The 27999-nt window shown below is 57.2% G+C and overlaps 2 protein-coding genes across 24 annotated transcripts in view; one reads left to right on the top strand and one right to left on the bottom strand.

Annotated features, from left to right (window-relative positions):
* The window catches only part of SYT2 (synaptotagmin 2), a 96541-nt gene extending 82753 nt beyond the window's left edge, over positions 1–13788 (top strand). For all 4 annotated transcript variants that reach the window (XM_070055093.1, XM_051820485.2, XM_051820483.2 and 1 more), the window contains 6 exons: positions 218–337; positions 501–668; positions 929–1096; positions 3724–3841; positions 4573–4706; positions 5436–13788. In XM_070055093.1, the coding sequence (XP_069911194.1) occupies positions 218–337; positions 501–668; positions 929–1096; positions 3724–3841; positions 4573–4706; positions 5436–5642 (915 nt within the window). In that variant the 3' untranslated portion in view covers positions 5643–13788. The remainder of the gene's footprint in view (positions 1–217; positions 338–500; positions 669–928; positions 1097–3723; positions 3842–4572; positions 4707–5435) is intronic.
* PPP1R12B (protein phosphatase 1 regulatory subunit 12B) overlaps positions 11994–27999 on the bottom strand; it is a 215740-nt gene continuing 199734 nt past the window's right edge. For 12 of the 20 annotated variants that reach the window (XR_011381336.1, XM_008268574.4, XM_008268575.4 and 9 more), the window contains 2 exons: positions 24007–24187; positions 11994–18805 (listed from right to left, as the gene is read on the bottom strand). Coding sequence is in view for 15 of the 20 variants with exons in the window: in XM_008268574.4 (XP_008266796.2) it covers positions 24053–24187 (135 nt within the window). In the remaining 5 variants the exon portion in view is untranslated. Of the gene's footprint in view, positions 18806–18933; positions 19124–24006; positions 24188–27999 lie in introns of all 20 variants that reach the window. The other 8 variants (XR_011381334.1, XR_011381335.1, XM_008268576.4 and 5 more) reach the window with 2 other exon arrangements.

The following is a 27999-nucleotide window of genomic DNA, read 5'->3' as shown; positions in this document are numbered from 1 at the left end:
GTCGTGGGAGGGAGAAGCAGCGCATCCCGGCACCACGCCCCCTTCCAGACGCAGGGCTGGGGTTCACAGGGGCGGCCTGGGGGCCCCGTGGGGCTGGGAGAGGCCAGGACGCCTGAGCAGGGCTACACTCCCCCCCTCACCCCGACTCCCAGCCGTGGGGCGGGCAAGGCCCCACAGGTGGATCCAGGTTGTGCCCGTCTCCTCCCCAGCCCCGCAGGATGACGACGACGCAGAGACGGGCCTGACCGAGGGAGAGGGTGAGGGAGAGGAGGAGAAAGAGCCGGAGAACCTGGGCAAGCTGCAGTTCTCCCTGGACTACGATTTCCAAGCCAACCAGGTATGAGGGGCCGGGGCAGGGAGAGAAACAGCGCCCCCTAGAGGTGGGGCATGGCTCCTCCGTGCACCCAGGCAGGCTGGGGACCACAGGGCACAGGGTGTGGAAGGTTCCGCCAGGCGTGGACTCAGACAGTCCTGAGACGTGGGCCCCTCTCTCCCTGCAGCTGACCGTGGGCGTGCTGCAGGCTGCAGAGCTACCTGCCCTGGACATGGGAGGCACCTCAGACCCCTACGTCAAAGTCTTCCTCCTTCCAGACAAGAAGAAGAAATACGAGACCAAAGTGCACCGCAAGACCCTGAACCCCGCCTTCAATGAGACCTTCACCTTCAAGGTCCCTGGTGCCCCCGGCCCTACCCTTGGTTCCTGGCTGAGGCCAAGGCCTGCATCGGCTCAGTCTGGGACCCTGGCAGGCTGGATGTGGCCCCTCTGCAGGCCTGGGGACCCACCTAGCCCACCGGAGCCCCAGGGCCTCTCGCCCTCTCCCTCCCTCCCTGGGGCTGGCCGGAACTCAGGTGTATTGGCTGGCTCCCAGCAGCCCCTGGAGGCGCATGCGTCACTCTGGCCCCTTCTGATCCTGCTTGTGCCCTGCAGGTGCCCTACCAGGAGCTGGGGGGCAAGACCCTGGTGATGGCCATCTACGACTTTGACCGCTTCTCCAAGCACGACATCATCGGAGAGGTGAAGGTGCCCATGAACACGGTGGACCTCGGCCAGCCCATCGAGGAGTGGCGAGACCTGCAGGGTGGCGAGAAGGAGGAGGTGAGAGCGAGACCATGGCATGCATGCGGCCGCGCGCCAAGCCTTCCCCCGGGTCAGGGTCTTGGCCCCACGTGGCCCAGCTGTTGGGCCTGGCAAGTTGCTGAAATTCTGTCTAGTCTCCTTCTCCAGACGGCGATGCGCCGTGTATAACGCGCGTGGCGCAGAGGCTGGGCTTTGGGAGGTGCTGGGCTCTGCTCTGCCTTGGGGCCGCAGTTCCTGACCTTGCCTTGGTGTGTGCACAAGGAAAGATGCCATTTGCCCTTTTTATAAAGGACGCCCAGCGTGGGGACCTTCCCCCAGTGACCACTGCAGCCTTCGCTCACGCGCCGCGTGCGGCAAAGCTTGTGGAAAACGCAGTGAAAGGATGTGGACTTCCATGGAATGTTTTCTTCATTTTTTTAAAATTGAGGGTTGTGGGCACTGTGGAGCAGCGAGTCAGCCTGCCGCCAAGGACCCCCTCTTCCCACGCTGGGGTTTTGCAAACCAAGTCCCCCCTCTGCCTCCCCACCTGGGAGGCAGCAGATGGTGGCTCGAGCGCTTGGGCCCCGGCCACTCATGTACGAGACATAGATTGAGTTCCTGGCTGCTGACTTCTGCCGGGCTCAGCCCGACTGTTGTGGACATTTGGGGAGTGAACCAGTGGGTGGGAGATCTCCTCATCACTCTGCCTCTCAAGTACATAGATCTTTTTTTCAAAGATTTATTTATTTATTTGAAAGTCAGCATTACACACAGAGAGAAAGAGAGGTAGAGAAAGAGAGACAGACAGACAGACCGATCTTCCATCCCCTGGCTCACTCCCCAAATGGTCACAACTGCATCACCAATCTGAAGCCAGGAGCCAGGAGCTTCTTCTGGGTCTCCCACCTGGGTGCAGGGGCCCAAGGACTTGGGCCACCTTCTACTGCTTTCCCAGACCACAGCAGAGAGCTGGATTGGAAGTGGAGCAGCCAGGACTCGAACCGGTGCCCATATGGGATGCCGGCCCTGCAGGCAGCAGTTTACCTGCTACGCCACAGTGACAGCCCCAGTACCTAAATCTTTAAAAAGCTTAAAAAATATATAGTGTTTATTTAAAAGGCAGTGTGACAGAAATTTCCCATTCACTGGCTCACTCTCCAAGTGCCAGCAACATCCTGGCTGGGCCAGGCTGAAGCCAGGAGCCAGAATTCAACCCAGGTCTCCCATGTGGGTGACAGGGGCCCAAGTATTAGCGCCATCACCTGCTGTGTCCCAGAGTGTGCTTTTTTTTTTTTTTTGACAGGCACAGTGGATAGTGAGAGAGAGAGACAGAGAGAGACAAAGTCTTCCTTTTGCTGTTGGTTCACCCTCCAATGGCCGCCGCGGCCGGCGCACTGTGCTGATCTGAAGCCAGGAGCCAGGTACTTCTCCTGGTCTCCCATGGGGTGCAGGGCCCAAGCACTTGGGCCATCCTCCACTGCACTCCCTGGCCACAGCAGAGAGCTGGCCTGGAAGAGGGGCAACTGGGACAGAATCTGACGCCCCAACCGGGACTAGAACCCGGTGTGCCGGCGCCGCAGGCGGAGGATTAGCCTATTGAGCCGTGGCGGCGGCTAGAGTGTGCATTTTTTTAAAAATATATTTATTTATTTATTTGAAAGGCAGAGTTACAGGGAGAGAAAGAGAGACAAAGAGAGAGAGAGAGAGCTTCCATCCACTGGTTCACTCCCCAAATGGCCGCAACGGCCAGAGCTGTGCTGATCCGAAGCCAGGAGCCTGGAGCTTCTTCCGGGTCTCCCACACAGGTGCAGGGGCTCAGGTACTTGGGCCATCTTCCACTGCTTTCCCAGGCCACAGCAGAGAGCTGGATCAGAGGTGGAGCAGCCGGGACTCAAATTGGCGCCCGTATGGGATGCCGGTACGGTGTTGCGGGTGGCAGCTTATCCTGCTTGCGACAGCGCCGGCCCCCAGTGTGCATCTGTAGGAAGCTGGAGCAGAGAGGGAGCGGGGACTGTAACCCAGGTGCTCCCACATGCGACCAGGGTGTATCAAGCAGTGGCTTAACCCATTGCACCAAACGCCTGCCCTCCTTGAAATTTTGAAGTGTCCTTGTATTTATTGAGCAACTGCTGTATACCAAAATCTCTGTGGTAGCCGCTCCTCCTCCCAAGCATCACTCACTCAACTTGGCCCCGCCCCTAGTGCCACCCAGCCCCTGGCATGCCCACCAGCCCGCTAGGCAGTGAGGGGTGAGTAGAGAGGCTTGGCCACCCCCCTGCCTGTAGGACGGACAGATGGCAGTGAGCAGAGAGAAGGGAGCCCGTGGCTTGGAGAGACGGCAGTGGGTGGGCGCAATGCGGCAGGAGGGCTCCCAGACGCCCAGCTCCTGTGCCCTCGGGAGGGAACGCTTGGTGCCACACCCACTGCTCCTGCCCTCGCCTGAGCATACCCAGCGTCTGCCCGGCCCTGCCGCTGCTGTGCCCCGCTCAGCCGTCAGCCGCTGCTGGGCTGCCTGAGGTCAGCTGCTGAGTCTCAGGCCTCTGAGACAGGAGGTGACAAGTCACGGCCGTGCTGGGCTCAGCGAGATGGGGTCAGGCATGTGAGAGGCAGGGGCATGGCTGAGGTGACCTGAGCCCTGCTCCCCCCTACCCCCACCCCTTGGACAGCCAGAGAAGCTGGGTGACATCTGCACCTCCCTGCGCTACGTGCCCACGGCCGGCAAGCTCACCGTATGCATCCTGGAAGCCAAGAACCTCAAGAAGATGGACGTGGGCGGCCTTTCAGGTACGTGCAGAGTTTCTGGCGGCCAGCAGGTGGCGCCAGCGAGCTAGGCACGGCCCGGAACCCCAGCATGTGCACACCCAGCCAGGGGAAAAACTTTCCCATCCTGGGACCCGGATGTCTCCCCATGGAGCAGTGGGGCTCTGCCCTCCCAGCTCCTCTTTCTGCAAAAGTCCCCTGGCCCCAGTCCAAGCTGCCTCCCCATGCACTCTGGCCATTGCCTCTGGGCCGTGGAGGACAGGACCAGAGAGATTCCATCCCCTACAGGAACGATTTGGGATTTTACTTCTCCCAGCCAAGTGTAGGGAGAGAGCAGGCCTTGGCCTGAGGTGTGCCTCCAGGACATGGCCCACCGTCGGACCCCTCTCGGGAGAGGCTGCGGGCTCGGGAGGAGGCTCTGGGTGTCGCGTCTGCCGTGGCTCTGTGAGGCTGAGGCATCTCCTGGCCTCAGTTTCCCCTGTGCAGGGTCAGGAGGACCAGAGGGGGTGGGGGTCACGACGTGGCAGTTCCCCGCCGGCTGCCCGGCACCGGCGTCGCCCACGGTCTCCACACTTTTCTCGCGTGTGAGTCTCCCTCAGACTCAGGCACCCACGCTCCCGGCAGCCAGGGCCGGCCGCTCCGAGCTGGGCCCGGGACCCCGGAAACCTTACACCACCCTTGCACCGGGGCCACCTGTGTGGGCTCGCAGGGCGGGGCCTGGCCGGGGCGGGGTCTGAGGCTGGGTCCCTCCACAGACCCCTACGTCAAGATCCACCTGATGCAGAACGGCAAGCGGCTCAAGAAGAAGAAGACGACGGTGAAGAAGAAGACCCTGAACCCCTACTTCAATGAGTCCTTCAGCTTCGAGATCCCCTTCGAGCAGATCCAGGTGCGCGGGCCCTGCCTTGGAGCCTGGGAGGGGGCTGGGGATGGGCCTGCCACCAGCTCACTTTGGGCCGCAGGGGCCGGCGGGGGAGCTGTCGGCTGTGCACTCCACAAATGCACCTGGCCCCGGGTCGCCGTGAGTCTCTGCTCCTAGCCCGCTCCCCCTGGTCCCGCCTCCCCCACCCCGCCCTGCCGGCATCGCCTGGATTGGGTGCCCAGTGGCCATCCCAGCCCCCCAGCGGGACCCCTCCTCCCCTGAGACCCCTCTTCCCGGCTTCTCTAACCCCCCAGGGCCACTCTGTCTCAGGTGACTTCACTTCCTGCCACGCCTTCCGTCTCCGACTCTCCCCAGGCTAATCTGTTCCCTCTTCTCCCCCTGGAGAAATCCTCAGCCTTCAGTCCCCGTTCTGTGTCCCTCCCTCCTCTGCCTGGCGGAGGACCTGCCACCTCCTCTGTCTGGCCTTAGCACCCTGTGCGTTCGCTCCCTCACTCTGGGTCAAGTTTGTGATTTATGTGTCTGCTGCCCTCTAGAGGTGAAGTTCACATTCACTCCCCCTCCCCCGAACCCCTGGGGCGCCAAGTGCTTCCCATAGTGCCTAGAGCCCAGCACCAGCTCAGAAAGGTGTGTCTCTACCTCGGGGTCAGTGCAGACTCAGCCGCAGCCCCCGGAGGTGGGGGGAGTTGGCCGCCCCTCCCCCCGCCTCCCCAACACCCCGCTTTGCTCTCTCTGCAGAAAGTCCAGGTGGTGGTCACCGTGCTGGACTATGACAAACTGGGCAAGAACGAAGCCATCGGCAAGATCTTCGTGGGCAGCAACGCCACGGGCACAGAGCTGCGGCACTGGTCCGACATGCTGGCCAACCCGCGCAGGCCCATTGCCCAGTGGCACTCGCTGAAGCCCGAGGAGGAGGTGGACGCGCTGCTGGGCAAGAACAAGTAGGCGGCAGCGGCGCCGGGACCCGCGCCCTGCGCGGACGCTGACGGGATCCAGAGCTCTCAATACCTCAGTTACGCGACCTTAGAGGTGTTCCCATCCGTCTGTGGGCGTGTCCTCCTTTCCCCTGCCTTCTCCTCTTTTTAAAGACCGACTTCCCTTTGATGGCCGTGTGGGACAGTCCCCCGAGAGGTGAGAGGAAAGCCTGGCTCTGTCCCTTGTCCCAGGAGCTGCCCTCGCTGCATGCCCTGCCCTTGTCCCTGTCCCACTCTTTGAAAAGCTTCATGCACACCTCACCCTGCGTGAGGCCCTCTACTGGCCGATGCTGGCAGCACATCCCGTTTCCTGGTGAGGCCGGGGCGGCGTGGGTGTGCGTGCGCCCGCGTGCGTGTCTTCGAGCCTCTGTCTTCGCTCGTGGAAGGAGCCGTGGACAGCGACGCTGTGTGGGACCCGGAAATGGAGAAAGTCGGCTGTGTGAGTGGGAGGTCCCCTCCGAGCTGGCGGGGAAGGCGCAGGCTGCGGGTCGGGTTGCAGAGGCGCTCAGCTTCCTGCGTGGGAGGCAGCGAGACGTGGGGCCTGGGTGCGTGCAGACCCAGGGCCACATCCCCGACGCCTCCGTGCACTTCCTCCCGCCAGCCGTGCTGGCCCGGAAGCGTGGTTTCTGGGGCGTTCACGGACATGAACTCTTCGCTAGTGGGTCAGCCCCCAGCACGGACCGTCAGCCCAGGATCTCGTACTTGGAGATCCTGAACTCCGAACCGCGAAGCACCGGAAGTCCCCCGGCCCAGAGACACCAAGCTTCGGCTCCTGTTCCGAGACTGAAGCAGACCGGGTCCTGGGCCTTGGTCCCCGCCCCCCACCCCCATTGTGCTTTGCTGCTGATTATTTTGTAAGCGCAGTGCTGTCTGCAGACTTTGTCCAGAGCCAGAGAACTTTGGAAGGATGGTTTAAATGTGCTTAGTGCCCCTGGGGGCCAGGTAGGAAGGGGCATGGCCACACCCGGAGGCGGGGCAGGCGGCAGAGGCTGGATGTGCTGCGGTGCCCCCTCTTACGGCCACTTGGTGCCCCCTCTGACGGCCACCCGAGGGCCCATGAGCAGCCGGAGCAGCCCGGAGGCGCCTGTGGGGGTGCCCGTGCTCACTCACTGGGGAGGTTTCTCTCTATGAATGCCGACAGGAGGTGGAGGAGACTGGCCAGGGTTTCCGCCCCCAGCTCGGTTGTCACCCTTTGTCCCCAGCGTTGATAAAAAGCCATATATATGTTAGTCCCGTTAGCACTGAGCCCACTGAGCCCCTTCCAGCCTTCCGCCTGGGCCGGAGTCACGCCCCACCCCCAACAGGCCAGAGGCCACACCTCTTTGCCTCCCTTCTCTGGCCTCTCTCTTCCATCCTTGTCATTTCTTTCCCAGCAAAAATGGCGGCACTTCCTGTCCTGCCCCAGCTGGGCCCCTGTAGGCAGATGGACGCTGTCGGACAGGCTGCGGCTGAGGGCCCAGTCTGAAGCAGGTGCACAGTGTCCTTTTATTTCACTTTGCAAGGGAGGGGAGGGGCTTGCGCACTTGCTGGGCTTTGCTTTCTGAAGGGGTCTCCGCCGGGAACAGCCCGGCAGCCGGGCTCAGCCTGCCTCCCTTGCTGAGCCCTTGGTTTCAGGAGCACCCTGGGAAGTTACGATGTTATACGCTCTGTGTGTGTGTGCGCTTGGAACGGTGGGAAGGCAGGGCTCTGATGAGGTTGTGAGCTGGTCCTTGGCCCTGGTACAGTCAGCGGGCAGGCGGTGCCCTTGGAGCCTGGGTGGCCGCAGAGTGGCGTATCCTGGGGTGGACACCTGGACTCCTCTCCCGTCCCCAGTGCTGTGGGACTTTGGTGCTTCCTCAGGGTCGGTCCCCTCCACGCTCCTCATGGAAACTCCTCAGTCTCACCCCCTCTGCCTTCCTCCCCCTGCCCTGCCCCCAGCCCACCTGCTACCACGTGGGTGTCTTCTCTGCCCTTGAGCTTGGTAAGCGTGCGCCCCCCCCCCCCCCCAAAGGAGAAGAAATGGCTGCAGCTCTGGTGGTCTGGGTGTCCCTGTGCCTGGAGACTGGCTGGATTTCATTCCTCTGAGCTGCCCTGGAGGGTGGGGACGTGGCTGAGCCCCTGAGCCCCCACCGGAGTGGCGTGGGGGCGGTTCCTCCCCAGGTGCCCCTGCCCTGCTGAGCGCCGGGAGCACGTGCACCTGTCTGGGCTGCGGGCTTGGCGGGGGCGTGCTGATGCTTGTGGAGTTTCTACACCGAGGGCCTCATTCCACACCCTGGCTGCCCCGCAGGGCTGTTTCTAGGGGGTGTGCAGGTGCTGGGGCGGAGGCCCTAAGTGGGCTTCGGTCAGGGTGTCCGTGTGCTTCTGGGGCTGTGAGAGGCAGGAAGTTGGAGCAGAAGTGAGTCTTACACAGGGAGGCTGAGCCATGAACCCCAAACCCAGTCCCACTGGAGCGGGGTGGGGGCGGGTGAGGCTTGGACGCTGTCTTCATCCTCGCAGGGAAGCCCCCTCTGCCTGCGCTACCGGCAGACTCCTGGGCGTGGGAGGCGAAAGCCGAGGCCTGGGAAGGCGGCCGCGGGGGCTGCGCAGGCGCAGGCGCGCGGCGTGACTGTGCCGTGACTCTCGGAGCCCCTGTCTGGGACAGCAGGGTGCGGGTTGCGCTCCCAGATCCGGAGCCTTTTTCTCCCCAGGAAACCACCGGTAGTTGGGTCTGCAGTCAGCTTGGGGTGCTGCTGAGAGAGGAAGGAGGGGTCGCGCAGCCCTCCCGCGGGTACATGCGGCTCTCACGGACCTGCGTCCGTGCAGTGGGGTGAGGGAGGCAGCGGTTCCGAGGTATTCTCACGCAGGATAATTCCTCAGGCGTCTTCGTCCCCTGTCCCGCCTCTCCCCCCTCCCCCGGCCACATCTAATAGAGGGACAGCCCATCCCCCTCCCAGGCAGGAAGTCGCTGCCCCCTATCCCCTGTGTTGTCCCTCCCTCCATCCCCTCCCCCCGCCCACCTTGGGCTGGTCAGGGCCCTCTGTCAGAGTCGGGGTGGGGGGGGGGGGGAGGCAGGGAGGAGTCCTGGTCTCATCCTGGTGGCCCAGGGCCCCATGGCACAGCTGCCGGATTTGGCCAATGAAAATACAGAATGCCCAGTCCTATTGAATGTCAGCCGAAGGAAGAAGAGTCTAAGTGTGGCCTGTCCCTGGCACTGAGACCGGCTCCTGTCCCCGGAACTCAGATGTCAGCGGCCATCCTGGACTGTGTCTGGCAACCCCTCCCTGCCGACCACTCCCCCTCCCCCCGCCCTCACCCCGGTGGGGCGGGGCCGGGGGGGCAGACACTGGTCACCAAGGATTTGACTTCCACCTGTTTTTCAAACTGCAATACTGAGAAGGGGACTCTGACTCGAAGACACACGAAAAGACATTCATTTTTTAAGCGACAACACAACCAGAGCTTCTAAAGCCATCTGCGCCCCGTCTGACCCCCCACGGTAGTTAGACACCCACGAAGAAATGAGCTGCGCCCGCTGGCCGAGCCCGGAGTCAGCATGCGTGTCTCCAGCTCTGTAAATAGCTGCTTGGCAGTGCCCAGAGCTCCTCCTCCCAGCCCCGCACCCCGCCCCTTTTGATTTTCTGTCCTGTGAAATATTTGTCCCCACCCCCACCCGGGGAGCGGATGGGTCCCGGCAATGCTGGAGGCCGCTGCCGGCCCCGGGCCCGTCGGCTGCACCTCCGTCTGCAGAGCCAACCTGTCCAGCCTGCTGTCCGGCGTCCTGTGGCTTCGTGTCCTGTGTATGTGTGTGGTGTCTGAATTAACTGAAAAGCCATAAAGGGGGCCTCCTGCTGGAGCCCGCCCTCGGCTCCTCCCAGGACCCCCGTGTCCCTCTGACTGGCTCCCCACAGAACACTTGTGAAGGGCTCACCTGTTGTCACCCCCTCCCGCTCCCTCGGCCCTGTGTCACCAGGACGACGGTGTCCAGGGCTTCTGGTGGGGCCCTGGGAGACGGCCCCGGCTGCCTCTGCCTGAGCAGGCTCCACCTGCAAGCTGCTGTGGAGGGGACAGTGCTGGGGACGCCACAGTCCTGGACCCTATCCTGGGAGGGGTGGGCAGGGCGGTGGCTGTGAGGTGTGGCTTTAGGGACTTAGCAGGGCAGGTGTGCACTAGGCTCCCTGGCCCCCATCTGCCCCGGGAGGGACCCAGCCAGGTGCGCCAGGCTGTGGGGAGGTGGGCAGAGGGGAACTGAAGCCTGCAAAGCTCCCTGGCACGGAGTCAGAGAGGGACATGCTGCCCGCAGCGGGCGCCCCCTGGCGGCAGAGCACAGCCATGCATGGGAAGGCAAGGGGGCTCAGGCAGGACAGAGCAGGGGTGAGAAGAGAGTTAAGCAGGGGTGAGACAAGTGGTGGTGAGGGAGGCTCTGCCATTTACGGACTAGGAGAACCAGGGCTCTGTGGGGGATGCCAGGGGACCGTTGCCGGCCTCTTCCCAGCGCTCTCCGGGCCGCCCCACTCTCGCCCACCGCACAGGCCGGGAGTGAGTGGGCAGTGCTGCGTGCCAGGCGTTTGGCAGGGGGCTGTGCCGCCAGCCTTGCCCCGCCCAGCCTCCCCCGGCGCCCAGCGGGGGGATGAGTCGGGGTCTCGTCACAGAAGCTCGTTCTGCCGACTGCTGCCCGCCTAAGGACTTGATGTGCTGTCTCCTGAACCCTGGGGCCTGGACACTTCCAAGCCAGGGTCAGGCAGAGCGCTCCGGCCCCACCACGAGCCCCGCCTGCCTTCGTGGGAAGGACACACATGGAGCCCTGGCCCCCCCGCCCCCCTCCTCTGCTTGGCACCGCTCTCCACCCCTTTCGTGGACTCTGTTGTTCTCGTCTGACCTCTTGTCAAACTGTTATTTTGTAATGAGCTGCGTCTCCTTATTAAAGAAATGAGCTGAAAGAAATCCGGGGGTGGGGGGTGTTGCCTTGCTTGCTAGGTGCCGTGTGGGGGTCCTGAGGCTCTGGCCCCCAGCCCACATCTGCCTTCGGAGAAGCAGCAAAAGGGGCTGGGGGGCCCATGCTCTCGCGATCCGTGGTGGGTATGGGGCTCCGGCACCTCCTGGCTGTGAACACCTGTGTGCCCACTGCTGCCCAGGGGGAAGGGTGGTGCTGTGGGGAGCTCCTTCCTGGGACCTGGGGTGGCCCACATTTGTGAATTCCCTTCCAGCAGAGCCGGGAGTGGCCAGTGTGAGCTCAGTGATGGGAGTTTGACAAGAGAATCTTGATGAAGTCCTCAGAATTTTTAAGAAAAGAGAGTCTGGCAGCACTGCCTGTAAGGCCAGGAAAGGGTTAAAGCCCTGAGCTCCCACCCCTGCGTGGAAGCTGGGCCAGCCCTGACTTTTGGCGTCCACCAGCAAGCCCTCTGCTCGGCTGTCAGGGCCAGGTGCGTGAGGAACAGTGAAGGCAAGACTGGGACAGGGCCCACAGGAGCCGGCAGGCAAGGGCCTGGGTCCTCCAACATGTGTCCCCAGGGCGGGCTGGGGGCCTGGGTGACCGCCAGGTGATCCTGTGTGTGCAGACCTTGCTGTAGCCAGTGCGAGACACAGCCGCGCTGCTCTGCCTGTGTCTTGGGCCTCGGGACAGGTCTGAACTCTTCAACCATGACATCATGTGTGTTTGTTCTGCCGATGCTTGGGCTCCCAACAGCTGGGTGACAGCAGGGGAAAAGAATCTTCCCTCCCGACCTCCCTCCAAGTCAGTTTCTGGGGATTTCCGCTTGGCACAAAGCACGGCGCTGGGCAGAGCTTGCTGATGGGTAAACCAGACCCCAGCCTCCCGGGGCAGACCTGGCCACCCCCCTACACCCCCTGCCAGCAGGCCTGGCAGCTTCTGCCTGGCTACGACCCCTGTGCTTTGAGCCTGGATTTCACCTCCAGCTCACCCCGTCAGCCACATCTGGAGTCTGGGACTGCACAGTGGTTTGGAATCCAGCGTGACCTTTTAACAAAGACGGGTGTGCAGCAGGGGACTTGGGGTCATGCCGGGAGACCTCCATGTGCCCACGTCCCACAGTGCGTGAGCGCCACCCACGTGGGCTCAGCGTGGGTCATTCAGCCCACACTTGTGGTCACTTGGAACTGGGAGCCGGGCTGTCTTCTTAGGGTTTTTTGGAATGCACTCCATCTGGGGCACGCCCTGGTGCTCCCAGACAGTCCCAGACAGCCACTGCTGGTCACTGTCCCGGGGGAGCAACCTCTGGGGGACAGGAGTTGTAGGAGCTGGTGGGCAAGGCCCCCCAGTGGTCACAGTGACCACGTGAAATCGGAAGAAGTTGCCTAGATTTGAGATTCTGTAAACCCCACTTCTTGAACTGTGGAGACGCAATCACAAAGTTAAAACACAGTTTTATTTACTCATTTATAAATACTGTTGTGTTTACAGGCATCATATAGATGTGAATATTATTATTCTCAAAATTTCAAACACAGAATACTTAATACTATATAATAACAACCGATAAAACAAATCATTCATCTCAGGGTTGAAAGGCCACTCAAAATTGCATAAAAATACATTCAGTTCACAAAGCGAGTCTGGCTTCCCCTCCCTGAACACCCCACCCCGCCCCGGCCCAGGTGTATTTACAGTGGGCTAAAGTTAATCCATACAACTCAGCCGAAAAACAGTTCCCTCTGGTGCTTCACCTGTGGTGGGGGCAAGGCGAGGGCGGAAGGGTGGAGTGAGCAAAGACGCAAGACGCCACCGCAGAGGTGGGAGAGGCATGGGGGCACCAGCGTGGTTTTCTGCACCTGACCAAGGTCAGGGCAGAGGCAAGAATGAAGGGAGGGAAACCATTTGGGTAGGGCCTGAAAGACGGTTTGTACCCCCAAGAAGAGGGATGCAAAGGAGAAACGTATTTCTGTGTGCTTTTTGTGGAAGCCATGGCCCAGCCGGGGGGGGGGGGGCAGCAGGCGGCAGGCCCGACCTGTTGAGGGCTCCAGGACTCTGGCTAGAGGAGGGGGTAGTTGGGACTGCTGCATCCCCCCAGAGCCCTCCCGTGCCCCTGCAGCCCTATACCTTGCCCCTCTTGCCCAGTGAACAAACTGGAATCTTCTAGGTTCCAGCAGAGTGGGAGAGAACAAGCCAGGGCAGACACATTGAAGGGAGAGCGGAACAGGTCCTGGCCCTGGCGTGTCCCTTGTTCAGTACTGCACTCTGCCCCCCAGCTCTGGTTCTGGGAGAACGTCAGAGGCTCCCCCCAACCCCCAACAAGTGCTTCCCCTGCAGTGCAGCAGCGGGTGAGCTGCGCTGCCGGGGCACTGACACACCGCTCAGCTGTGTGCTGAAGACACACTTCTGCCTTACCAGCAGACAAGGACGGCAGAGCAGACAGTGCGCGCCATGACCTCCCTGGCCAATGACAGAGGAGTCCCAGAGGCCTAAGGCCTCATCTCAGAGCGGCCATCGGCCCAGCCTGGAGCTCTGGACGTGAGAGCAGGGGTGGGGGCAGCTGCTGGGGGGTGAGGCTCTGCCAGGGCTCTCGTCTGGCTCAGGGGAACCCTCCTTTCTGAAGCACCATGAGCTGCTAGTGAGGGAAGCCAGGAGGAAGGCAGGGGGAGCCAGGAGGGAAAGGACGGCCGTGTTTATCTTGGAAGGACATAAGAGCAGCCTGATGTCACCTCCGGGGCCACCCAAGAAAGCTTTATTGGAAGCATTAGAGGAAAACTTAGAGAAGAAACAACAGAAAACATCACTCTGGCAGGTCACCCGTCCAAAATGATAAGCAAAGCACTGGGAAGAGCTCAGGGAAAAGCCCTCCCAGGGAGTGGGAGGCAGAGCACAGATCTGAATTACAGAACAGTGCACGTGGATCAATCTGGCTTCTGAGTTCCCATTTCTGACCAAGAAGAGGCAAGCCCTAGGGCCTGGTGCTGAGGTGACGGGGTGAAGCTGGGACCGCGATGCCGACATCCCGTACTACAGCACCGGTTCAGATCCCAGCTCCTCTGCTTCTGATCCAGCTTCCTGCAGATGTGCCTGGGCCAAGTGCTTGGGCCCCTGCCACCCATGAGAGGCCAGGATGAAGTTCCTGGCTTCTGGCTTTGGCCAGACCCAGACCTCCGTGTTAGGGCATTTGGAGAGTAAGCTGGTGGATGGAAGATCTCTCTCTCTCTCTCACTTTGCCTTTCAAAAAACAAAAACAAAAACAAAAACAAAAACAAAACAAAAAAACAAAACACCTACGGCAGACCTCATTTGGAAAGCTCTGGGCTGGCAGATGGGCATGGGCACACAGGCTAGAAGCACCAATGATCCCCAAATCGTTGAACTTCGTAGGTCCAGCCAGAGCACGCATGGGTGGCGCTACCTTCAGACACACCCCCTTCTTACTCAGCTCTTCCCAAGGAGGGGCTTCCTGGCCTGGGCTGCCAGCCCTCCACCACGTCCCAGCGATGTGCCCGCCACCGCAGACGGGCTGTTCAGAGACCACCTCACTCCCCAGCAGCTGTGCCAATGGCAGTTCCTGTGCTGCCGCGAAGTTGATCTATTTCCAATCTGATCAGGGCCTAAGCGATCAATAGCTGTCCCCGACAGGGTCTCCTGCTCCTGAGCAGTGTCCATACCCATTAGGGAAGCTGATTAAAATCTCCACTCAGCAGGAGGCTGAGCGCGAAGTCACCCGTGACACAGAACTCATCTCCACATGCCGAAGCTTGCCTCTGGGAGACCCCTTCCACCTCCGTCCTGCTCTCCACTCCAAGCCCCACCCTCCACCCTCCTCTCACCACGGAATGCAGCCGCCTCCACTCCGCTCACGTGGGCCCTGGCTTGCCATGCTCACTGCTCCGGCACCTCCTCTGCATGCCTGCTCTGCACACAGCCATCTCGAGCAGCACCAGGGCCTCCTGTTTCCAGAGGAGGAGGTCTTCACTCGGGAATCCTCTGGCTGCTGGGGCAGGGGCGGGGGTAGTTCAAGACTGGGCCCGCGGGTGCTAAGCAGAAATGCAATTAGCCTGCTGCTTGGGTGGGAGGAGCCTGGGCAGATCATATCGGAGAAAGCTGAGGGCTCCACTTCCTATTAAAACAGTTTGTCCGAAGGCTGCGTGCAACAAATTGCTTTCCACCCATTTCCCCCTCTGCAGGTTTTAATATTCTCAGCAAGCCATTAGGCAGGAGAGCAATCTCTACACCATTCAATTATCCTCAGTACTGAATTCACTTTCCACCAAGGCTGGGAAGCCAACCTTGACATGCTGACGTTGAACAGTTTGCAGAAGAAAACACGAGTTTTTGTTCTTTTTTTTTTTCTAAGAAAGAGAACTCTAAGAGATGTCCTGATCTTCCTAAGAAATGAGTAAGTCACAGAACTGTAGGCCACGGGGACTCGACGGATCATGGCGCCCGGGTCACATGCTGACAAGACCAGGCCCCGGCAGCCTGATGTCCTGACTGCTAGGGCCTTGTCCCGTCACAATGCCACACTCTGCCCTCAGAGCTGTTTGCTAGTGGGTCAGAGGAACTCACATCCTTTGAGGGGCTGGAACCTGCCTTCCAAATCAGGGTGGTGCCCCAGATGTGCAGTTATAACGGGGCCCAGTGCAGGCCCCTCCAAGACCCTGGGGAGAACCCCAGGGCTCCTGCGGGGCTGCCCCAGAGTTTAGTGCTGGTTGGGCAGTACTGGGAAGACTCGGAGCAGCCTGGAAGCCGATCAGCTGGCGACACTTGGGGCAGTTCTCCCTGCTGCAGCCTGCTCCGCTCAGCCCGCCCACCTCCAGCCTCAGGACAGCCCCCGCTCAGGGGGTCAGAGCCGGACACTGGCTGTCTCTGAGGGGACAGAGTCTGCCTATAGCCAGGAAAGACTGCCAAGCGGCCAGAAGTGCACGGCTTTCAAAGCTGCTGCTTCCCTCATCTCGAGCTCAAATAAATAAATGTCCCTGGTGGAGAAACAGCCAGCAGTTCACACAGTCGTGAGGGCAGGGAGAGTGGGTGGAATGTTCCCAGAGATCTGAAACCCCCGCAGTGGCTGCCCAGAGGAATCAATGCAGCTGGGTCTCCTTAAACACAGGGTGGTGCCCAGAGGAATCAATGCAGCTGGGTCTCCTTAAACACGGGGTGGGGCTGGGGTGGAGACCAAGGAAGGGCCAGGAAAGCAGTAGCACATCCTGCAACCAGACAGAAAGCGACAGGAGCTACTCAAGGGAGACTGGCCCAGCAGGCAAAGTAGTGCCGGGGTATGCAGAGGCTGGCTACGCCCAAGGTCATGACCCTTGCACTAGAGGCTGGCATGGGGCTGGGGTCACCACTCCCTGGTGCTATCTGGAGCAGGATGAGTAGCTCTCGAGAGACAAAGGCGAACTTTAGCCAGAGCTCCTCTGGAATGGCCAAAGGCATGGCTTGGACACTGAGAAATTCCAAATTAGTGAAGACACAGGGTGTGTCGCTCTGCTGAGCCAACTCGTGCCCCCACTCCACAGGCAGCTCACCTCCGACTAAGTGACAGACCTGAGCCCTGGGCTGCCTGAGCTACCTGGTGCCCCCGAGAACCGAGACCAGCAGGTGAGGACGGGAAGCTCAAGGCCACTGTGGAGACCAGCAGGAGGCAACTGGCCAGGCAGCACGAGAGAAAGGCACCTGCTGACTGCCGACACCCAGAGAGACAGTGGCAACTAGGAGCCCTGTGACTACTGCCCATGGCACTTCCAGTCAATATGGCTGTGCTTTATTCTCTGGAGAGAGACCAGAATTCAGTTTGTCTGTCTGGAAAAAAAAACAAAACAAAGAAAAACAAAACCCCAATTCATTGCATAAGAGAAAGTTACCTAGAAGGGTTTACATTTTCATTAGTCCCTGGCTGTAGAATCCGGTCCCCCTGAGATGAAAAAGCTGAACATTTCTCGTCACAGGGACTTTCTGGTAAGAGGCTGCCGTGACATGAAGGCCGTGAGGCAGCAGGGGCGGAGCCCAGCCTGAGAGCTGTGCGAACTCCTCTGACCCCTGCCAGGCACGCACAGCCCTGAGGGGACTGCCTGGAAGAGGGTCGAAATGTTCCCCTGGCAACCCTTTCTCCTGCGAGGGCAGCGGTGCCTCTCCCCAGAAGCCACCGGGAACCCCTGTGGTTTTCCTCTCCCTAGAAAGAGAAGGGAGATGCTTGCTGCGGAAGGTAGGAAGTTCCTCACTCTAATTTAGCGTTCCCTGAGACTGAGCAGCGGTGCGCCCATGATGACAGCGTTCCAGGGTTGGAGTAGCTTTTCTGGGAAAATGGCTGGAGACGGAAGAGAGACTTTTATATGCTCTGAACAGGGGGTTTTATCAGAGGAGCCCCAGCTCCTATTCTGAAACTGGGATCTTGAACTAGAGCCCTGGGTTTGGAGAGCACGTGACACTTCGCAGGTCTCAGGGGACTACACTATTTTCAGGAGAGAAAGGGACAGGCAGAGGTAGTGTATGCTGAGAGCCCAGTCACTCAGCACCAGATGTCCTGGCAACCCTACAGTGAGGAGGACTTAACTGACCAGTGTATTCAAAATGATTCCAGGGGTAAAACTCCTACAAAAAGCAAATACTTTACATACTAATACTGGACCACCAAGGACAAATGGATTGGTTTTGTGCTGGACTAATGGTGCATCCTGGGCTGTTTTAAAAGGCTGCTCTTTTCCAGGGGAGGGTGGGACGTGGGACGTGGGACGTGGGGTAATGCAAAGGCCCAGGGAAACACCAGCTTGCAGTCCAGTTAAGCACAGCCTGCACACTGCACACCTCAGGGCTGTCAAGGCGGAGAGCTCCAGAGCACAGACGCGGACCCCAGCAGGAATCCACAGAAGGCTCTGCTCCTGGCACAGGAAACTGACCACTGGCCAACCTGTGGGGAGCAGACGCCCAGCCCCTGGAGGGCCTGACCACAGGGGTCCCTGGCATGCAATAATGGAAAGTTGGACCAATGGCGTCTGGGCCTTCCACTTGAAAATTCCATGCCTGTCATGGCTTGAAAGTACCTCATCCCTTTAAACTTCTAGTAAGTTGTCATTTCTCCTCTTAGCTTCCAAGCAAGCAAATGTCTCTCCTAAATCTAATCACCAGAAGTAATCCAGTTCCCCACATTCTCACAGCACAGTGGCTGCTCTCGTCTTTGTCACAATGTGCCACGTGAGCTCGGATGCTCTGCCCTCAGCACGCGTGGCTCCCCGCCCGCCCCACTCGCCGGCCATCTGCAGACCCTGCCTGCCTCTCTGCCTCCGCAGTGACTTTGTTTCCCATCGGGAGCGGGTGCCAGAGTGAACAGAGGGAAGCAGGGCAGAAGCAGGCACTCGGAGCCCAGACTGCTAATGCAGAAAGTCACTCTGTAGGGAGAAAAAGGACAGTGGGTTGACAGGAGGCTGTGGGTCTGGCGCTTAGGGAGAGGGCTGGTGGTGCCGCCACCATGGCCCCAGAATGGCGATCTTCCAGTCTCCATAGCAGTGCTTTTCCACGGTGGCCCCAGACAACTGAGGTCAGGAGCTGTTCTGGCTTTTACACCAGTGGATGGGGGAAGAGGTGGGAGAAAGAATAACTGGATAGGAAGGAAAGGAAGTGGGGTTAAGATTAGTTTGGGACTTTACTGGGCTGTGGATAGAAAAAAATAAACATGAGTCGGTTCCTGAGAGTGAGGGGCAGAGAGCCTCAGTGCAGAGTGGCTCTGGCCTCGGATGCGCACAGCAGCGCGGCCTGAGGCTGTCTGCTGGCCCACTCAGCGTCCTGCTGCAGGACCCACCCCCGGCAGGGGACACCGCGTCAGCACAAAGGCTGTGGGCTACTCGTCTGGACCAGATCCAGTGTGTACAAGGAGCGCAGCAGCAGGAGGCTGGGGGTCCACAGCTGAGCCTGCTGCACCCCCCAAGGCCTCCTCCAGATGGCTTGAATGGTCAGGATCATGCTTCAATTAAAACTCATAAAACCCAAGTGGGGGTGTGGGAGGAGAGGGCAAGGGGGTGCAGAGAGAATGTACAGTGCAGAGGAGGTGACGGAAGCGGGTCAGGAGGAAGTGTCCTTCCACCAGAATGCTCACTTCCTTTGGCTGGAAGGGAGGGGTGTGCAGCAGGGCGGGCTCTCCCCTCCTACATCCGCAGCCTAGTCTACTTGGACAGTTTGCTGATGACTCTGATGAGGGCACCGTTTTCATCTTTCAGCCTCTGGTTGTCGGATTTCAGCTCTGTTAACACCTGCAGGGCGGCAGAAAGAGGTGTGTGAGAGCCTGGGCGATGCCTCCTCCGCCCCTCCCGAGCAGGCCCTCGCCCGGCACGTGTCACCGCCCCTCTCCCAGTGAGGCTGCACCCCTGGATCTGCCTACCTACTGAGGCGGTAATGTTCACATTCAGGGAGACTGCACCACCTGTCCTCTGAGCTGGTGTGGTTAGCAGTGGTATCTTATTTCTTTGTATGCAATCTTCACATTCTACTCTGTGTACCCTTTCATTCTACTGAGTCAGTAACGATTTTCAACTGCTCCTGTCCTTGAACTCACCTCGAGCCGATGATGGCTGGTGAAGGAATTCAGACAGAGGCGAGGAGGGTGTGGTCAAACAAGAGTCAGAGGAGGACACAGCCTCACACCCCCCCAAACACAAGAACGCGGCTCGGGGGCACAAGGTGACCTATGGGTCCTCCTCCTGGGCCTTCAGTGGAGAGAATCCACTAAGATGATCACTGGGCATATTACACATATCCACTCTCAACCACCAAACCAGGGAGCTTACAGATAGGGTCACAGAGCTACAGCACAGTGACCACCAGGCGTATTTAATTCTGCCCAAAGCTCCCTTACAGGCCTTATCAGCAGTTTTAGGGGATGGTGTTATAATTCTAGGAAACAGACACTTGTAGGGGAAAGGGAGGAGTGGATATTCAATTCTATCAGCTCTGCCATCTTGGAACATTACACACAGTGTTGTCCAACTTGTTGAGCGAGGGAAAAATAACAGCTTCAAGCTCTAGCCTGGATGTCTAAGTTGCTATTATGTGGTCAGGCACTTGGACAAGTACGCTGAGCCTCTGAAAAACCCTAATGGGATGTTGATAAGGGGACACGTGTGGGCCCTGCTGGTGTCGAGAGAGGTTAGGGTAGCAGGCAAGTTCACCTTCACCAGGAAGGCTACAGAAACCTGTGTCTGTGTCTGATTCATACAGACGTCCTTTGATTAATTGCTCATTTAAACCTATAAGAACCCAAGGGCTGGCTCTGTGGTGTAGATGGTAAAACTGCTGCCTACAGTGCTGGCATCCCATATGGGCACTGGTTCTAGTCCTGTCTGCTTCACTTCCAATCCAGCTCTCTTCTATAGCCAGGGAAAGCAGTAGAAGATGGTCCAAGTCTTGGGCCCTTGTATATGCATGGGAGACCTGAAAGAAACTCCTGGATCCTGGCTTCAGTGTGGCCCAGCTCTGGCCATTATGGCTATTTGAGGAGTGAACCAGCAGATAGAAGATCTCTCTCTCTCTCTCTCTCTCTGCCACTCTGTAACTCTGCCTTTTGATAAGTAAATAAATCTTTAACAAAATGAATGAATGAACCTACAGGACTATAGCAGGCCAGGTCCCCAGCAAAGGGTGCCCTAGGCTGACAGGTTATGATGAATCCTGCTGAGTTCTAGTTCTGGCTTAGGGGATCTAATTGTACCCTTAGGAATATAATCTTTGCTTCCTCAATCTCCCAAGGAAGATGCAGGCTAAATTATGCAAATGTGCATGTGTGCATGCATCACAGACACACAAAGAATCTGCATCAAAGTAAGATATCATTGACTCTGTAAGTGGAAGGCACCACGCCACAGGGTCTCCCTGGTGACCTGAGAGTCTGTGTGATACAGTTGTTACTCTTATCTCTACAGTTGAGGCAAGGAAGAACTTTGTAACTAGTCCAAAGCACCCAGCTATTAAATGGCAAAGCTAACACTGATCCCAGGTGTGCGAGTCCAAAGTTCATTTTCATGACAAGTTGGGTGGGGTGGAAAACAAAACCAAAAACTGTCATGGCCCAAAACTGGAATTTCAGCATCGCCTTTGTCATCAATGATCTGTATTACTTGATGCAAACCACTTGACTTCTCTGTGTTCCTATTTCTGCACCTATAAAGAACAATGATGCCTGTGCTGTCCCCTCTAGGGCAGGGACTAGGTGAGGCCCCTGGGAGGGGCGACATGTGGAAAGGTCCCGACATGGGCGATGCGCTTTGCTGAGTCAAGGACCCCTTACCGCTGTGAGGGCTCCTCTGAGCAGGAAAGGCAGGCCAGGGAGCTACAGCCCCGACGGAGACAACCTCCACTCATCTCAGTGCTTTGCCCTTGCCTCTCCTCCCTCCAGCTCACTCCAGGAGCCCTGGCTCAGTCTCACACGCCTCTCTCCCACCAGCCTTGCCGACGGGAACTGAGTGCTCAGAACCTCATTGCATTGGATCTTCAGAAAACGTCAGCCCAGGTGTCCTCTGATGCGCCGCTTTCCCATTGCTCTCTGCTGCCCTGTCCTGGGTACCAGGGGGTCTCGGAGAGCCATACCCCCGTAACAGGGCTCCACAGAGGGGAAGACGCTTTGTACAGCAATGGGTTACATCTCACTGCTTAGCAGCTCATCAGATCAGAACCGAGCTGGGCTTTTCTATAAATGTACAAATAGCTCGTTGAGCTTTGGTGATTCATTTCCACATTAAGAACTCAATTCCTTGGGGGAAAAAATACTGGAAGGCAGTTTTGCAGCTGCAGCATGCTACAGCGAACATCTGAAGGGAGCGTCAAAAAGTGCAAGGAGTGGAAAGCAGGAATCAAGGGGAACGGCCTCATGGACTTCTCTCGCAAAAGCCAGAGGCGGAGAAGAACGTGTAGGTGATATTCCTCTGGAGTGAAAGAACTATTAAACAAGACCACATGTGAAAGCCTGAACAGGTGTGAGGTTTTACAAAGCTTTATCGTTTCGACTCTCTGACCTCAGCTTCTTAATGCCTAAATTTGCAACTTACTGCAGTTCGATGTTAAGATACTCTGGACAAGTAAAACGAAGCACACATTCTCTCGCACACTAATTCTCAGAGCCATTGATGAGAAATGTATTAAAGACGAGGAAGTGGGGTGTGGCAGCCTCAGGGAGAAACCAGGGCAAGGCTAGTTGTAGGGAGAGAGACTCAGAGTGATCCTGCCTGAGCTGCTATGTTTAAAGCCACACGGGGAGTGGGGAGAGCATCCTCCTATGGTTGTTAAGGGGCTTGCACGACACGCTGAGGCAAGATGGTTTCTCTAAGGGCTTATCAAGGAGAGAAAAAGGCAGGGCAAAATGTCTTGACCGTGCAGCCAGTTTGGCTTAGTTATCTCATCTCTGCACAGAGTCTCTGCGGGAAGTGCTGCACTCTGCTTTCCGAGCAGACACAAGGACGACAACGCATAAACAGAGCGCACGGCTCAGTCCAACAAAGCTTTACTCTCAGAACCGACACGGGAAATTCATATCACTGTCATGTGTCTTGAAATCTTTTGATTTCCTGTTTGGCTGCTTGTATGGCTCATGGCTGCACTGGTGGGCCACAGTGTGCTGACCCGGGCTGTAGGAGATGAAGCACCAGCAACGGCTCTCTTGATGGAGGGAGAATCTTCTGACAGATAAGGGGCTCTTTGGAAGCTGAACTTGCCAGGGAAGTTCAAGTGCAGAGAAGCAGAGCGCTTGCTCCGCCCCAGCTGCAATGCAGGGAGCGCCCTGTGCGCTTAACAAGCGGCTGCAACTCTGTGCCAAGTATGCAGACAGCTTATATCTTGACAGCAGCACAGAGCTCGGCTCAGGAGACGACTGACGTATTGCTCTGAATTTTGGTTCCACCACTTACTGTCTGTCTGGGTGACCTTGGGCAAGTTCCTTGGCTGGTGACTCAGTTTTTCCTAAGTGCAGTGACTATTCTGGGGAGTGCATGAGAAAAACAATAAAAAGCACTCAGCAGAGGCTTTGATAAATGACAGCTGTTATCATCATTAATAAGATCAGATCTAGTTTTGTCTCATTCCTGCACTGTCTTGGAACAAAGAAATTAGAGATAATTGGGACTTTTTGGAGGGTCCCTCATTCGCCCATGTCAAATTTTCCAGGAATCCTGATGCTTGTTTCAAAGCGTGGGCTTGGATGGGACAGCGGCCACTCACTGCTGGGCTGTGGCAGCACTTCCCCTCCAGGCTGCTTCTCGCCTGTGACAGCATCTGCGGCAGGGTACTAGCTCAGCCCTGTGGTAATCTGGGTGCTTCAGCTCCAGTGGAAATTAGTTGTCAGCTACTGACCCTGAAGGCAAAAGCAAATAGGCAGAGGAAAGAACAGGCCCTGGTCAGGACTAATTAGATTGTGGCTGAAAATTAAAAACTCATTTCAGAGCCGTGGTGACCCCATCACACTGCCTTGGGAGGGAAAGCAAGTTCTCTATGAGCTTGTCTCTCAGATCAATAGCCAGGAAAAGGCTCCAGTTTGGAAAACACAATTTTTGGTGTTCAACTGAAGATCAGTCTTTGCTCCCTGCTCCACTGCCGGCCACCCCCTTTGCAAAGCCAGACCCATTCAGGAAGGCCTGACCAAGGGAGGGCCTCATTTCTGTCGTGTGCAGGCTGCCTCACAGCCCACATGCTGAGGCAGGGAGGGACACACCCTCAGGTCCAAACCTTGTGACAGGGATGTGAGAAATGCCTCCTGAGGAAGGAAGAGATGGCAAGCCTGTCGCAGAAGGAGACAAAGAACGCCTATCTAGACTATTTTGCTGCTGGAGAGCCTGAACCAGAGTAACTCCGGTTTCAGCTCCAGTCCTTTCCACCCACAACACTGTCACGTGCAGGGACCGAGTTCTTTCTGGTGTCTAATGGGCTGTGGCCCTGACCCTGGTTGTTGAATGAAAAGGAGGGTTTTGAAAAAAATACTGATGCATGGGTTTCAACCCAGACCACTGATTCTTTGGGGGTGGGCCCAAGCACTGGCATATACTGAAAAGTTCCAGGATTTTTCCAACAGGAGCCATGGTTGAGAGCGCCTGCCCTTGGTTACCTCAGACCCAACCCATTGCTCCAGAGAAATTGCTGTTGACAGAGAAAAGCTCTATCTCAGTGTGGCAATGATCCCACCAAACAAATGTGTGAATGTGCCTATGCATGCCTGCGTGTGTTCCTCTCTGTAGCCCCACGAGCAAATCCACATGCAGTCTCCAGAGGAAGAGAGGCAACCTGGTGATCTTACCAATGCACCGCTAGCTCGGGTAGTCCGCCCACCGCCCATCACCTCCCTCAACCTAGGCTGTGACGTCCCCTCCCATGGTCGCTGTCCTGGCTCCTCCCATCTCCAGTGGCCTGCACGCAGAGGCTCTGAAGGAGGGTCCGAGCACAGAGCTGCTGCGACCAACAACAAGAGTGAACCTGCCTGGAGCAGTGGAGGAGGGAAGTGAGGTGGAGAGGAGGGGCAAGAGCTAGAGCTCCTGGGTGTCCGAGGACTCGATGGACTCCGAGAGTCTGGCCACCACTCGGGTCAGGGCCCTGTTCTCAGCCTGCAGCTGCTCGTTCATCTGCTTCAAGGTTTGAATCTGTTTTAGCTGGTGGAGGTTCTGCAGAGTGAGACATGGAGGGGACAGACAGGACAAAGGGAGACAAGACAGACCAGAGGAGAAAAAAGTAGGACAAAGAAATCACGTGACTTTCAGTTTTTGTTTTTAGTTTGCATGCAAGAAAGGAAATGAGAAAGGCAGGAGTAATGAGAGCAAATGGAGGGAGTGGGGTGGAGGCGGCAGCAAGGAAGGGAGAGCTGTGCCTGTGACTGGCCGGGGTCTCGTGTGCTGAACGTCGGCCCTGTGAATACCACCACCAGGCGCTCAGAAAGCACATCTCATTCCTGCTGAGGACCGCAGCCCCGCGTGGCGTGGGCCTCCTGAACCCAGCTCACATGGCCGAGCCGCCGCCCCAAGGGCCTTTCTCCATCAGCACTCAAGTTGTGTTCCCAAATCCAGCTGCTGCCTGTTTCTCGCTCCCTGCTTCTCTGCTTCTCCTCTTCTCCTATACCCATCCCCCTGCTCCTTTCTTGTTTCCTGTCTGGGTATTCTCTCATCTCATTTAATTTTTAAAAGCAAAATGATGTAAGAGCCTGTGATTTCTGCGTTTTCTGTATGCGGCAGGTGATTTTATGAATCACCACGCTCACAGTGAACGGGGCTGTTCCAGTTCACGCAGAGCCTGGAGCTGCTTAAAGGTGCGTTCACCAACAGACGCATACTGAAAGCTGGCGAGGTCACAAGCGTCCAGCGACAGCGGGACTGGCTGACCACCATGCTCGTCAGCCATACTACCTGTCAGTGTTGCAGACGGCACGGAGTGACCAGCTCCCGGTCAGTCTTCCCAGTGCCCTCTTTACCACAGGCTCTCTGCTCTGTTTCTGTCCTTCCTGCATGGTCAACTGCACTGACCTGAAATCGAGACCGTCGGCTCTCTGGGAGGAGGGAGATGATTCTGTTACGCGAATGTGGTTTCACAGATGAGGATGGGCAATCCTGGGGGTTAAAATGACTGCAGGAAGGTCGCCAGGTATCAGAGAAAAGCCTCTCATACCCACATAATGAAAAGGACAGATATGAAATATTAATGAATTTATAGTTGTTTGGGGGTGAAGAAGCAAGGAAATGAAAGCTAGAATGAAGTGGGAAAGAAACAGTGAAAAGGCCAACAAGCAGAGACAGGCCGCTGCACGCGCCCTCCCTGGTCCATGGAAGCAGCTCGGCCACGGAGAGGACGGAGGAGAGACGGGGGTGCAGTGCGCGGAAAGGTTTAACAAGGTGGGCAAGGAACAAATTTAAGAACTGATGGAAAGTCCCTGACTCTCAGTCTTCTGTGGCGTTGATATAGGACCAAGGCTTTCAGCACAGCCATTGTCGTTACACAAAGTGGTCCTTGCCTCCCAGGGAAAACTATCAAAGACATGAACTATGAAAGTGACTCATCTAACATGTAGAGTTCAAGCAGATTGAATCTGAATTTGGACGTTATCAGCACGAGAGGCAGGAAACAATCTGGTGGAATATTCTATAGGAAGCAGTATTGAAACCAAGGCATGGCAAGAAGATAGGAGAGCAGGGCCTGGCACACGGCGGGCAACAGGGCTGAAGGGCAGGGTTGGCTGGTGGTATTTCTAGAGTAAGCAAAATGAAAAGTCCAGGATCAACCAGAAGGGGACGGGCTGCTGGGCCCCCCAACATGCAGGGCCTGGGAAAGGAAGGGGAGAAGGTCTGGCAAGGAGGCTGATGCTGAATGGAGGATGCAGTCGAAAAAAAAAAAACACAAGTCTGATGTGGGCACATCCCAGACCAAGTGCAGGCCCAGCACAGCGCACACAGACATGCACACCTGGTGGAAGCTGGCACATAATCCTACTGCAATCCAGGGTCTGGGTGTTCTCCTGGGGAGAATTCATAAAGACTTACCTTTCCCAGCAGGGGCTAAGACGGCCCAACCCATCTTACAGAGGCCCACATACACCTGGGTGAGCCCATCTCATAGCTCCCATCTCACCTGGCCTTTGTGTTTGGAGTTGGAAAACAGGGACTAAAGTCACCTTCTGTCTGAGTACTTGCTGTGTCTTCAAGGGTTCACTGTAGGCCAACACCCAAACTGCTTCCTACTCACTGCCCCAGGAAGTCTGAGCATCTTTATAAACTGAACACACAACAAGCATGGAGACCAACTGGACCCAAACCCTACTGGGTCTCAGAATTCAACAAGACAGTCAGTTACCTACACCGAGACGGTGACACCAGTCACTCTGGAGATGTCGGTCACCACACACAGCAGTCTGGATGAAGACCTGGAGAGCTGAGCCAGCGTTTTCTTAGGCTCCTTTAGGGCCAGTCGCACGACTTTGCTCATGTTTATATCTGTATGTCTGAAGTTTTGCCTTCAAAGAAGGTTCAGACACAAACATCTGGGCAGAATGGGTGTGGCTGGGCAGGCTCTGGTGCTCCTCCCGTTAATCCTCAGGGGAGCTGGAGGACTTGCAAACCTGGTATTTGGCTTTCTTCTCCATTTGACGGTAATCAGCAATGGAGAATAACTACTGGTAGAAAGGATGGACTTTTTTAACTAAAAAAGTAAGTTTCAAAATAGCTTACCTATTGGTTTATGGGCTAAACAATCATGATCTATCAAGCTCTACTTGATTATTTAAACAATTGATTTTAAAGTTGCTGGCAAACGCTTTCATGTATTAGAATCTCTACTGAGAAGAGAACTCACGACCTGGTTTAGGAAACCACAGCCTAACACGGCGAGAGAAACACAGACATGTGTCTCAGCCCACAGGACTGACACCAACTAGAACCACTGGAGGGCTTCTGTGCTCTTCGGTTTAGAACTGGAACAGAAATGACAAAGGACCTCCATTTCCCCACATTTGCTACTTTGTGGGTGTGAGTGACCTGCAGGGATGTGACACAGAGTTCTGAGAATGGTAGGTGCAGGCTGTCTTTGGCTTCTGGGAACTCACTGGGAGGCACCAGCTTTGGCCTCATCTACCTGCTCTTGACTGGCTGTTAGGCCACTTCTGCCTGAGCGTCACTGACAGCTGCATCACAGCAGCCCACAGATGGTCAAACTCAGGGGATTTCAAAATGCGGGAGGCCTGGTGCAACCAGGGGCTATGTTTAGCTCCACTAACACACTGCTCTAAGCAGGAGAGAAAAACCAGAAGACAGAGAGTTTTAAGGGTGTGAGGTCACCCTTCGTTACTTCTTCTCAGTGAGAAGACTGACAGTGTCTGACATCAGCAGGTGCTGCTTGAACGTGTTAGTTACAGCGTGGGTTGGTGAGCAGAGGACGCAAGGCAAGCCTGGCATTTCTCCTGATTCTGAAATTATGAGGAGTCACGGGATTACTAGCAGGGGATCTCATGTAAACTATGACCTTGCTGGGTCCTGAAGAAGTTCTTTTTTGGTAAATAACCAACCTTTTTAGGCCATGGAAACATTACATGGCTCCAACTGTGCACTACAGATGTTTGCTCACAGAGATAGATGTGGGGCTCTGCCTGATGCTGATGCTGTCCCAGTGCTTCCTGCTCCTAACCAGATGAACGCCTGGCATGACAGAGCCCCTAGGGTGAGGTCCCTGAAGGGCACAAGGCTGAGCGAGAGCTGAGGCTGCAGGCACGTGGCACACACGCAGGGATCGGATGCTCCCACAGCAGTCCAGGTGAACACCCCGAGCAGCTCTGCCACCCCGGAGGCTCTAGCCCCACTTCCAGAGCAGGGAACGGCCTCCTTTGGGGCTGCCAGGATGGTGGCTGTCACTGGAGTGGCTAATGAGGTGCCAGTCACTGCAGGCCAAGGGGTGGCGGAGGGGAGGGGAGCGAGTGGCGAGGCCTGGAGTGCTCTCCGGT

This window comes from Oryctolagus cuniculus, chromosome 13, assembly GCF_964237555.1.
Source record: "Oryctolagus cuniculus chromosome 13, mOryCun1.1, whole genome shotgun sequence".
NCBI lineage: Eukaryota > Metazoa > Chordata > Mammalia > Lagomorpha > Leporidae > Oryctolagus > Oryctolagus cuniculus.
Note: the sequence above shows the minus strand (reverse complement) of the source record. Positions and strands in the feature narration are given on the sequence as shown.